This window comes from Periplaneta americana, chromosome 16 (assembly GCF_040183065.1).
Source record: "Periplaneta americana isolate PAMFEO1 chromosome 16, P.americana_PAMFEO1_priV1, whole genome shotgun sequence".
NCBI lineage: Eukaryota > Metazoa > Arthropoda > Insecta > Blattodea > Blattidae > Periplaneta > Periplaneta americana.
The window spans coordinates 109,321,288-109,334,804 of NC_091132.1; the positions used below are offsets into that span (position 1 = coordinate 109,321,288).

The 13,517-nt window shown below is 35.5% G+C and overlaps 1 protein-coding gene across 2 annotated transcripts in view; it reads left to right on the plus strand.

The window, feature by feature from the left end:
• Positions 1-5,201: 5,201 nt before the first annotated feature.
• The window catches only part of LOC138691055 (inactive ubiquitin carboxyl-terminal hydrolase MINDY-4B), a 102,944-nt gene continuing 94,628 nt past the window's right edge, over positions 5,202-13,517 (plus strand). Inside the window, exons 1-2 of one of the 2 annotated variants that reach the window (XM_069812718.1) lie at positions 5,202-5,253; positions 13,288-13,505. In XM_069812718.1, the coding sequence (XP_069668819.1) occupies positions 13,406-13,505 (100 nt within the window). In that variant the 5' untranslated portion in view covers positions 5,202-5,253; positions 13,288-13,405. Of the gene's footprint in view, positions 5,254-13,287; positions 13,506-13,517 lie in introns of those variants that run through there. The other variant, XM_069812720.1, reaches the window with a different exon arrangement.

The following is a 13,517-nucleotide window of genomic DNA, read 5'->3' on the forward strand; positions in this document are numbered from 1 at the left end:
AGTGACATCAATAATTTGAATACTAGAAACATTAATGAATCTACGAATCACAGACACCGCGGCAGGGGCTTCGTTGCGAGAAGGATTTGGAATGTCTACCGCTTCCAGTTCCTCTTCGTCAAGTCTTCACTGACAATGAGATTTAAAACTGCCAGCAAGAAGGACAGGCTCTGAATACGGTAGTCTTGCAGGTACTGAAGGGTTGCATTCTATTCTATCATATTCACAAAACAAAAACTCCTACAAATCCTTGAATATGCGGGCGCTAGCGGTAAATGTAGAAGTCCAAGGAAATTTTTCAGTATCCTTTAAAGTACGATATTTTAGAATTTTCAACAGATGAAAGACTGTATTAAACGGGATGATGAGCGTATTAAGCGATGGATTTTACATGGTTTTATATAGGGATGTCAAGGGACCGGACGAAAAGAGCGTGTAATGCGGGATAGCTTAACAAGCGGGTGTGTATTATCGGAGTTTCACTGTAGTAACATGAAATGCTGACAGGAAGTCAAAAGGAGGATAACAATGGCAAAGGAAGCTTTTAATAGAAAAAAGAGCATCTTCTGCGGACATCTGGAAAAAGAACTAAGGAAGATACTAGTGAAGTGCTTTGTGTGGAGTGTGGCATTGTATGAGGCAGAAACATGAGCATTATGACGAAGTGAAGGGAAGCGACTAGAACCATTTGAAATGTGGATATGGAGAAGGATGGAGCGTGCGAAATGGACAGACAGAATAAGAAATGAAGCTGTGTTGGAAAGAGTGGGTGAAGAAAGAATGATGCTGAAACTGATCAGGAAGAGGAAAAGGAATTGGTTGGGTCACTGCCTGAAGTTGATAAGAGTAGTAAGGGAACTTAACATTTTTCCAGAGCTTTGCAATCGTTGAAACTATCGCTAGTCTAGTTTGTCTGTATGTAAGGATCATAATATCATATCTGATAGTGATAAGTCACTAAATGAATGTTTGGTCCGCCACTGCTGTAACAAATGGTTCCAGGCTGTGTGGGTTACGCCTTTCAAATTACTGGGCGCTTCATGCAATCAGACAAACATCAGCGCCCCTCACTGATAGAGATGGATTACAGCTAGAAATAGGGCAGGAAGCAACAGAGCTGGTTGGTCCATCCCCCTCCCTTGCAATAATTTTGATGTAACCTCGACAAATTCTTGTAAGTTCCATCCGATAGGAAATTGTTTCCACTTCTTTATCTGACCCTTCACTTCAATCCTGACTCACGCAAGGAGAAATGGAACAAGTCAAGTTGGAACTGTAATTCCTTCCAAACTGTTGATGCTATTCAGAGATAACTGCAATTGAAATCTTTTATTTAATGTCCCTTTTCAACTGCAGAGGCTATTGAAAGACAATAATCGAAATTGTTTATTTTATGTATTTTTTAAACTACAGAGACTATTGAAGAGATATAATATGGGAAATATTGTAGTTGTAATTATCACTTTAACGGTTCTTTGAAATTACAGAGGCTGTTGAGGGACAAAATATTATAACATTATAATTGTAATTATTTATTTAACGTTCTTTCTGAACTATAGGGGCTATTGAAGAATATAACATGATAATTATACAGGCCCATCATTTTATTTTTACTAACATTTCTAATATTAACCTGGCTATACCTTTGGATTAAAGATTGAGAACCGGAAACGACGTTTGCTACCCCTTCTACGACTGGAGTTCGATGATACTGGCGTAAAATACAAACAGATCACTTTACTAGGTATAGGAGGGAAGAAAAGTAGTTAACTAGGAAATATCGGGATTTTCAGTTTGATAATTTTTATTAGGTTTTTGTTTAATCAAAATACAGAACTGTATTAAAAATAAGTGTTTTTACTCACGAATTGAGCTATCCATTCGGAAGTATTCATTATGCAGTGTATATTATTCTATCTACAGAACATTAGCGTACACTATAGAGAATGAAGTTATATTGAAAAATAATCATAATATGGATATTTAAACACATTTTTGAAAATGGTGGCCATTCATTTCGATACAGGCTTCAGTTCTTTTGTGCATATTATCGCACTATAGACTATTGTACCTAATTCCAATGATCAGTTTCGGCTTCGTGCTTCGTACTCATGTTGAAATAATTCTGTACCTTCTCTATAAAAGAGTACCTTACGTACTGTAAATTCAATCTTCACTTCTGCCCGACCCGCACAGATAAAATTACTCAGACATGCTATCTACTGTCCTTCCAAGTGGTTATGTAGCAGGGTCGTAGAAAGAGGGGAATTCACGTGACAGTTAATTACTTGACGAGGCCCTTTTATTTAAGTTATTTTATGCTCGACCATGTCGAAATGTAGTAATTATACACCTGGTAGCAGTCCTTTAATGCATGTCATTAAAGTACAGGTGTTCAGCCAATGACAACTCAGCTTACAGGTGTTCAGCCAATGACAAGTCAGCTTTGCACCGTTATAAAACCGCAAGTATCGATTATTCTCGGATATGCAATCGAAAGAGAATTAGTGAAAAGTCAAGGAGGCTGGAAATCCAATACTGTCGCAGAAGGTTATGTTCTGTTACTATAATAATTAGCGTTAATTGTAAACAATATTCAAATAAATTCAATTTGTCATCTCGTTTTTCAATGTCGAATTCAATAATCAAGGTTATATCAAGTTTAACGGGATTACATCAAGGTCAATGACATTATTGTTCCTCGGAAAAAATCAATACTTTCGCGTCTGCGCTCGTTTCATAAATATCCATACTTGCGTCTTAATTACTATCATTATAGGCTCGTTGCATAATGTACTATTAAACAGTTGTACAATATTACGTAGACGTCCAATTACTAACAAAAGTTAATGTTTTCAGAAAAGAGCTAAGACAGCCCAGCTACTAGCCTTTACAGAGGGGCGAACAGAAACGAGTGGGGGAAACCGGGATGCAACGTAAGCAAACGGACGACAGTACCTGTGCGAAAATATGATTCAATATTGAAAGGTCTTTCGCCATTGGAAAACGCGAACATATTTCTGGAACGTACTATGCTCACTTAGCACTGCTTACTATGACGCATACCCGGCCTTGGTTCTGTATGGAGAACGGTTGGAAGTTTGCTAGTAGAGGGGGTGGGAGTGAAGTACATTAAAAAATTCAGGTATAGTAAAAATTGAAGTAAAAATAAAATGATGTCCCTGTATCTGTAATCATTTAACAATCCTCATACTATAGACCTATTCTCATGGAGGAAGAAATTTTCTCATGAAATTTCGGCCATGTATGTGACCGGTTCTCACCCAACACCGTGATGAATTTGGAAATCTATTGTAGGTAACGAAATCCGGCTTCGAAAACCAGCTATAACGGCTGGAGGATCATCGTGCTGACCACACGTTACTACCGTTCTGGTTGGATGATCGTTCACCTCTGCTGAGGCATGTGGACGGCCTTGATCCTTCACGGGCTGTTCGCGCAAGGGATGAATCTTATAAAATATATCTGATAATTATAATAAATTGAAATTCTTTGTTTAGTCCCTTTTAAATTTGTGTCCTCCGGCCGCTGCCTCATTAACGATGCCTTATTGTGTCACTTATGAGACTCAAACCCGTCTTGGGACAACAACAACTCAACAACTTGAACGAATTGAAATGATAATAGTAAGTGAAATTGTTTCTACTTTGGAGTGAAGTAATCAGTCATTTTACTCTGTTGTCTCATACTTGCCCACTTTCTAAATTACGTTCTATATTCATTATTTGAGTTGCAATTTCATTGCTCCCTCCCCTAGCTTGATCAAATGCAACAATTTCATCCTTGCTCTCCCAAATCGTTTGCAATTAACTAGGCCAAACTCACGACACACATCAGCTTTTTTAATTCCATTCTCAACTTAATGAATCGCTTTAACTTTTTCTTCCAACGTTAAAACTTTTCTTTTAGTGGCCATACTGCGTTAAAATGCGTGCCCATATGATGATAGAGACTTGATTAATCTTGAACAGGATCGGGACCGATGGCGGGCTTATGTGAGGGCGGCAATGAACCTGCGGGTTCCTTAAAAGTCATTTGTAAGGAAGTAAGTAGGCCTAAGTAAGTATTTCTTAAAATACTTTGGTTCTTAGAAAATCTTATTCCAAACTGAGGTATACGTTTGTCGTAATAAGCAAGGTAGATTTTTATTTATTTTAGCAGGTTATTTTACGACGCTTTATCAACATATTTGGTTATTTAGCGTCTGAATGAGATGAAGGTGATAATGCCAGTGAAATGAGTCCGGGGTCCAGCACCGAAAGTTACCTAGCATTTGCTCATATTGGGTTGAGGGAAAACCCTGGAAAAAACCTCAACCTGGTAACTTTCCCCGAGCGGGAGTCGAACCCGGGCCACCTGGTTTCGCGGCCAGACGCGCTGACCGTTACTCCACAGGTGTGGACAGCAAGGTAGAAAAGCATTTGTCTTATAGGGAATTATTTGGAACCACAGAATATTTGACGTTATAGGCGAGATGTCGCACAAAACGAGGTCGTTAATGTTAATGTTATGTTTTGTTTAACGACGCTCGCAACTACAGAGGTTATATCAGCGTCGCCGGATGTGCCGAAATTTTGTCCCGCAGGAGTTCTTTTACATGCCAGTAAATCTACTGACATGAACCTGTCGCATTTAAGCACACTTAAATACCATTGACCTGGCCCGGAATCGAACCCGCAACCTTGGGCATAGAAGAATAAATAAATAAATAAATAAATAAATAAATAAATAAATAAATAAATAAATAAATAAATAAATAAGTTGTAAGAATTTTTATCACTTTAAGACTCTCATCCGGATTTAAGCACGCAAACCTGAGATAAAATGGCCAAAATCTCATCCAAGGAAGACTATAGAATATGCTTTACTCTACCGACAACCGAACCACTCTTTAGTTTTGTAACAGGGGACGCTATCGCTTGAACCAAAGCGAACTTAATTAATTCTTTATGGTAAAAGTAGGGTGAAGTAAGCATGACAGGAGTATCTTCAAGAACTTAAGACGCCGATTCTTTATTGCAGCAAATGAGGGGGGCTGTACTAGCCAGGGTGGGGGTGTATAGTCTGTATGTGGGTGGGGATATAATTTGCCGTGCCTGCTGACACGATTTTGTAGCCAGTTGCTGTAACGAACCACTCATATCAGTAGTTCGGCAGCCGCCCGCACGGACAGATAAGGCATCTCATTCATCATGGCGTTTAGTTTCAAATACGTGTAATAATTACAGGATGGTTCGTTTTAATTGCGTATTTCGGTAGCGAATAGAGCGATCCAGTGTATGTGGGCAGTGCCATCAGTGTCAGGTTTTCTATTTCACAATTTTAATTTCATCCTGAAAAGATATTTTCAATATTCTACCGTGACTTTATGAAACTTGAGAGTCATGTGTGTGGTGTAGAGTTAACAATGCTGTAGTTCATGTTTCTATCGTGTAATTTACGAAATCAGATTTTTCGGAAATGTATTTCATAGAACACGGCTTTCTGTTGCGAGTGGTGTATTTGAGCAATTAAAGAGGCCATATTCACAGTAATCATTATATTTACAATGCACTATTTACGTATTTGTCTGATCTACTTAAGATAATCTTGCATAATGATTGACTAAAATTTTATTCCTTTAATTACAAATAGAAAACAATTTAATTTAAGCATTTTTAAAGACTACAAAATTCTACGAACGCACTAACTTTATGTTCCGCAAAATCATCATCATCATCATCATCATCATCATCATCATCATCATCATATGCGCAATTTTATTATTATTATTATTATTATTATTATTATTATTATTATTATTATTATTATTATTAAACTCTTGTGAATGTAAGTTTTTATTTATACGTACCTACAGCATATCTTCATTCTGTAATATTTAATTATACATTTTTAAAATTCTCATTATACACTTTACTAGTATACGAGTAGTACGTAAGCAATTCATAGAATTATTGTTACTTTATTACTAGACTTCGAAGTTAAGGCACACTTACTCTGAAGTGAAGTACACATAGAATAGTAATGTTTACAAAGCAATTGGGAACGTAGTCCCTTTCCTCAACACACATCGGATCAGTTGGATGGAGCAATACAGGCCGAGCAAGGAAAAAAAAAAAACTTAAATATTAGTCTGAGGGACAAACGTAAATATTACGTTGGTCAGAATACATTGTATTATCATCTCTATGATTTAGAAACCTACTATTTTTCTTAGACCTAATAATAATAATAATAATAATAATAATAATAATAATAATAATAATAATTTATTATAAAATATCAGAATGCACAAAATTTGTAACTATAGGCCTACATAATCTTCTGATTGAGGTTCTAGCTGATATGTACAGCTACCCTTAAAAAGAATGAGACGATTCTTGGTTGTCGGAAGTTAAAGTTCTACAGCGCGGTTCACTCGATATCGACGTATAACAATAAGTACCATGACAAATAGAACAAGAATTGTTACAAGGACCACAACAAGGACAAGGATCAGTTTAAGGATCACGAAGAAGACAGCCATTTAAGGCCACGATTTCACAACATAGCTCGGGTAACAAAATATCATTGCTTCTCTGTACCGAATGGCAAATGCCTGCTATCGGATCTAGGCCCTACATTCTGGACTGCTGCTGTCACTGTCTTGTATCGGTAGCTCATATAGTAGCGTGTCGGTTCCACCGTATAGCCGCAATGTTTCGTGTTCGATCCCAGGTAAAACTCTTTTTTTATTGACGTGTAATTAATTTGTTCAGAGTTCTTCGACTGTATAATTTGTCGAAAATATGGAGAAATGAGGGATGACGATAATACTTTAGTGTAGACAATGACTATTTAGCGTGATATAGAATTATTGAAATAAGGGGCATCTTGCACAGTAAGAGTTAATAAATCAACCCTAAATTAAATATTTAAATAACAGGATATAACAGGAAGTCCAATTATTGTTGCGAAACTAATCAAATTAAATCTAATTACGTTAAGTAAACAAATCCCAAGTTATGACACCACATTGCTACAGCTAAATTCTATGTTATTAACATACGCATTGAATAGGTCCGTGCTTATGCGTTGGACGACAAAACCAAACATCGAAAGTTTGAATGTTGCCGCGGAATGTAACTTCTTGCTTTTTATAATGTAAATCAGACTTCTAACTACAATCATTCATATTCCTTACATTATTTATTAATATTTATAGCCAACATTGAATTTGTAAGGAAAAGACTTTAGAAATCTCATATGGAATTTGTGATCTGTAGTGACATAAACATAGATTATCTCTCCTTGAAACTGGAGCCATTTTCCCACCAGCATACAAGCTGAAGTAGCACAGCCATTGATAAAAGTTTTGTACACAGAATTAGACTGAATTCCTATTCAACAGAACCTATAATCAATGGCTTGTCTGAACATGATAAATAAATCCTAAGTGTTTCCAGTGTCTCTGAACAATTTCAAAATATTAATTTAAAAACTAAAAAAGGGTCGTAAATGCTGTATCTAGTGACTATTCACATTTATGTCTACAAAATGAATCTTGGAAAAAAGTATATGATACTGGTACTACTGATATTAAGAGTAAATGTATTGTATTTTTCACTTTAATTTCAGAATCACTTTAGTGGATGTTCTCCACTCAATATTGTGAAAAAATTCAAAAATAAAAAAAAAATGTAGATAACGCAGGGACTTAAAAATCTCATGTATTAAAAAGAAGAATCTATATGTAATGAGTTGCAATGTAATGATCCTCATGTTCTTAAATACTACAAGAAGTACGGTGTAATTTATCAAAAATTATGAAAGAGGGAAATAGAATACATTCGAATAGAAAAGTAGAACATTCAGATAATGCAATTAAAGCTATTCGAAATATTATTAAAGTTAAACTTGTAGATATTCTAAGAAAGAAAATATTTTTTCATTAAAACCAGTGATTATAAACTAGAGGACCCCAAATCTATTGCAAATTCTTTTAATGTCTTATAGTATATAGTACAGAAATATTGACAACTTAAACATTCAAGATTTTGCAAAAGATACTGCAATTGGTTATTTAAGAGATGCATTTAATAATTAGTATTAATATATGTAATTAGCCAATAACTGCAATAGTGCTTTTTCATTCAATCATAACATGAATAAAATTGAATAAACATTAAATTAAACACTATTGGAAACACGTAGATAAAATAGTTAAAATCAACTGAAGGGGTGAGAATGAAATAATCCAAAGCCACGCTTTTAACAAAAATTATTCTGTGCGAGTGCATTTCTTACACATATGGGAAAGCTACTAATAAAATATTGTAATAACTACTCAACAAATGATATAGCCTAAGGACTCTAAACCTTTGTAAAAGTTTGTCTGTGTGGCTTAGGAATATTTTTTAATTTCATTTTAATTGTTAGTTTTTAATATATATGCATTTACATTGTATGTGTGTGTATGTATAAATGCATTCATTAGATTAACGTTTACAATATTATAACTTGTAATTTTATATTGTCTGTGATCATTAACACTTAAAACTCTATTTCAAAGTTATTTAAACAAAAAAAAAAAAAAATCGTTGTGTAGACTAGGAATCGAACTCGCACTCTTCTACACGAGACGCAGAAGTCTTTGCGTCTGAGCTATTGAAACGACACGAAAGCTTTCTTTTCTATGTGGAGTGTCGATCTAGTCATGAAGGTCTATTGTCGATTTAACTACACGATTTATGTACAGTATATATTTATCTTTTATTTACGTAATATTATCATATTTTTGCAGTTTTGAAGTGAATTTCGGAACGATGCTAGTAACAAACCAAATAGCCTGAATTAAAATAACTCAATATTCGTTATCTTGTGTATCAGTGCTCTGGTCTCCGATCATGCGCAGTGTCTTACATCTGAAACTTAGGAATATTCAATCGTCTCATCCTTTTCTAGGGAAACTGTACATCTATTATCAGGCAGTACATCTCACTTAACGATGTCAGAGGAAGAATAATTGTTTGTATGCATCTGAAGTCTGACTAGTGTAATAGGTAGCTAGATGGCGATGTATGCAATGAAGGGGACTCTACCCTATTATCTCCTGGCCTAGTTGCCTCGCAAGTGGTGCCTTCTTGGTGCTGCTGTCTTCGGACAGTTGACTAAACAACAACAACAACAGCAACAACAAACAGGCCTACATATACATATAACAAAATAAGGAAATGAAGTGACAAATACAGTAATTATAAAATATAGTTCACAGAAATATACTTGTACGAAAATAATAAGATTACTATGAAAGAAACCATATTTAGATAAAAACATAACAAAAAAAGTTCTATTCAATATAAAACTAATCCCCGTATGAGTAAAACTCATTTCCAAGAAACAAAGATAATAATATTGTACTTAAAATGAAAATAACTCAAGTATTCTATTTAGTAAGAATTTAATATTAGTAAAAAGTCAAAATGAAAATTATGTATGTTAACTTGATAAGAAAATAGAGTAAACTGAGAATCAAATGGAGTTAAAATGAAGTACCGGTATTACAAATTAAAAAGATACTTTCTTAAAGTATACTGTATGTTAAATATAATGTATTAATACTAATTTAAATTACGCATTCTAAATATCTTCTATTTCTAATTTGGATTTATATGTTATAATTCTTAAATATAGATGTCAGTAAGCCTACTTCAAAATCACGTCATTATAAAATTGTAGTCCAAGCATGGGAATCCTGTATTTGTTCTTTTTTACTTGGTTATTCAACTACGATGTTATTTAGCGGCGATGGGAGATGAGGCCAGTGATTGTGACTCATTTTGCCATTTCAAATAAAATTACTTGTAAGGTTTATTGTGGAAGCGATTTAATAATGTATATTAGAAATTTGTTCCTATTGAACTCTGTTTTTTACATCGCAATGACGTCACGTAGTCCAACTGGCCCAGCTTCAGTGCTAGTACGTACGAAACCTCCAACCAGACCGGAAAAAGTAAACAAGCCCAAGCCAGTTCCCCCACCTCCGTCCAACACTCCGCTATCAGGTAACCTGTATCTTCCCGGCCGGTGACTGATCTTCGAAGTCTATTTCAGCGGAATTATTATTTAATTCATCTGTAGTTTACATTGTTTTTGAGGTTTCTGTTTGAACAGCTTTTGATTTAATATATTTGTTTATTAATTTCTAAGTCTAGTGGCGGGTTTTTCCAAGTATTGTTAGAAAATTTAACGACTGTTAAACTTTAAACAGTTTGTTAATTAATAAAATTGTATGTTTTTAACACCAGTTTGGTTTCACAGATTGTTAATTTTAAATGTGGGATTTGGGCAGTTAACTCGTTTAACAGTTAGTTAAATATGGCCGATGTCCCCACAGCTGTTCGAACAGAAGTTGCGAAATTAATATTTTGTCTCTCTCTGTAGGGAATGTTTAGCATATGACTGGTAATAGAACATTTAAAAAATACTTTGGACTGTTTAAATACAGCAGTGTTATTTTATTTATTTCGTATTTCGTATCCATAATAGCAACGAGGAAATATAACCTTACTTTGTAATTATTATTCAGCCCGTCACCTACAACTTTCATTTGTCAACTGTTTGTTTATGGAGCGTGGCCTACTATAACAGGTTGTCATTTTATGCAAGTTTCATGACTCACTCTATAACATAGAATTTAAAGATTTTAGCCAATCAAAAATTTTCTTGCATATGTAGAATCATTACCAACTGCTGTTGAGTAGTGCTAACAGACGTTATAGTTAAGTGTTAGTTATTTTAAACAAAATTATGTTGAATAAATAGAAAATACATTAACAAAGGGTTAAAAATAAACAGACTGTTAATTTAACATTCGTTAAGCAAAATTAAACATTACTTGGACAAACTGGCCATCGGTCTAGGACATGTCTCCCCGTTAGGTTTCGTAATATAGAGATTTGAATACTACTCATTTACAAGAACATATTTACAGACAAACATAAATAATACAAATTATTCTTCAATATATATTTTCTTAATAAGTGTACAGTTTTCATAATAATAATAATAATAATAATAATAATAATAATAATAATAATAATAATAATAATAATAATAATAATAATTGCTATTAATATTTCAAATTTCAAATTTATTCACAATTTACATTTGAAATGAATACATATGAATAGATACCCGAAATAAGCATATGCTCGTGCTCGGGTACAGTCCAGTAGTCTACATAAATTTTATAGAGATCAATAATAATGTTGATGATAGAAACAATAATAATAATAATAATAATAATAATAATAATAATAATAATAATAACCGTGACGGAGATGATACAAAGATAGTAATACAAAATACAAAGGTTGGATAAAAAGTAATGGCAACAGTTCGATATTTCTGACATGGCTTTATTCACAGGGGTACACCATTTACGTACCTTCAATATAGTCGCCCCCTTATTTATTACCTTTTGCTAAATGTTTGGAAGGCGTCGTACACCATCAGCGCGTCCATCTTTGTTGATGTTCCGTATTGACCGCCCTATAGCACGGATAAGTTCATCTCTGGTATTGTACCGGGTCCCTCGCAGTGGTTCTTTCACTTTGGCAAAGAGATCGTAATCGCATGGACTCATATCGGGTGAGTACGGTGGATGTTCCAGAATCTCCCGTTGTCAGCGGCGCAAGAGATCCTTGACAGCAGCAGCGGTGTCACTTCTTGCATTATCATGAAGAATGTGGGGTTCTGTATCACCAAGTGTCGTCGTTTTCTCCTGAGGGCTGGACGAAGGTGGTGCTGTAGGAACCTGCAGTAGTAGTCCGCGTTTACCGTCTGCCTTGGAGGTACAGCGTGGTGCAGTATTACCCCATCAATGTCATACGCCACAATGAACATCACCTTCACAGCACTTTGTATAGGGCGTACTTTCTTCGGACCAGGAGAACCTGGATGCTTCCATTCATTTGATTGACGTTTCAAGTTTGGTTCGTACGAGCGAGCCCAGGTTTCGTCCGTGGCGACGATTCGTCCAAGAAAGTCGTCACCTTCCCTTTGATACCGGTCCAACAAGGCCTGTGCGAGTGCATAGCGGTGCCATTGTTGCATCTCGGAAATTTCATGGGGTATCCAACGCCCTGTAATTTTGCGGTAACCCAGAAAGTCGTGCAGAATGTGGAGCACAGTTTTGTAACATAACTCCGACTTCCGCTGCTAACTCACGCGCAGTCCATCGGCGATCAGCATCCAACAGGGAAGCAAGGAGTTGAACTGTGTTGTCCTCCATGTGGGGTCGTCCTGTACGGAGGTTGTCCTGAACGGCATCCCTGTCTTCCCGGAACGCTTTAACCTATCGTGCCACTGTGCGATATGGCAACGCTGGATCGCCACATGCTTCACGCAGTCCCTGAAAACATTCTTGTGCACTACGACCTCGTACCACTTCAATTTTTTTTTTCCAGGAACGTTGCTCTAGTTTTGCAAACATGAACTTAGGGCGTTCGTACTATTCCTGTGAAAGTCAACGTTCTACACACTGCAGTAGATTGACAGAGTACTGTCGCTGCTGGCTGTACTAACTCATCTAACAGTCCTTGTTCATGTCCACACAGCTGGCAGCTCTCGAACGCACCATCGCCATGTGACAGCAGTGTTGCCATAACTTTTTATCTAACCCTTTTAATTCATTAATAATAATAATAATAATAATAATAATAATAATAATAATAATAATAAAACAAAAATATTTACAATAATAAAAATACTAAGACGGATAAAATAAAATATAAAACCACTTAGCGAGAGTTAACACAACTTAAATAAGCATATAATAACCAGGGAAAAAATATATAATTTTGATAGATTATTTAACGAACCTGTATCAACGGTGAGGTTATTTAGCGTAAGTAGTTGGTCATAGCGAAATTACATTTGACGATTTGACGAGCCTGAAAATTCGCCATTGGATTACATGATATTATTCTTACAGTTGGGGAGGGGAACTCTGACCAATCCAAACCCAAGCGGGGTTCGAACCCACTTCCCAATGCAGCTTCTAGTGCAGTTTTCTACCTCTGAGCTTCGCCAATGGCTATTATTATTATTATTATTATTATTATTATTATTATTACCGTCATCATCATAATCATAATCTTTATATGAAATAAATTTCTGCTGAAAATCTTCATAGCATGCTCAGAAATGATGATGGAGCAGATACAACTCACTCACTCACTCACTCACTCACTCACTCACGAAACATCTATTTGTTTATATCAGGGTCTGCCATACGTGAGATGTATGCAACAATGAGCATAACCATTGTTACTCCACCGAAGGATGAAATGTGCATTGTAAAATATAACGAGCTTGACTGTAAAATTTGATTGACTGTAAAATGAATGCTGAACTGTATGACGTTAGTAAGGGACCTGAAAATCAAGCACCAGAAACTTCGTCTGGTTCCGTCCAAGGTCGTTTCAAGAAGAAAGATAAAGGTACGTGGAATA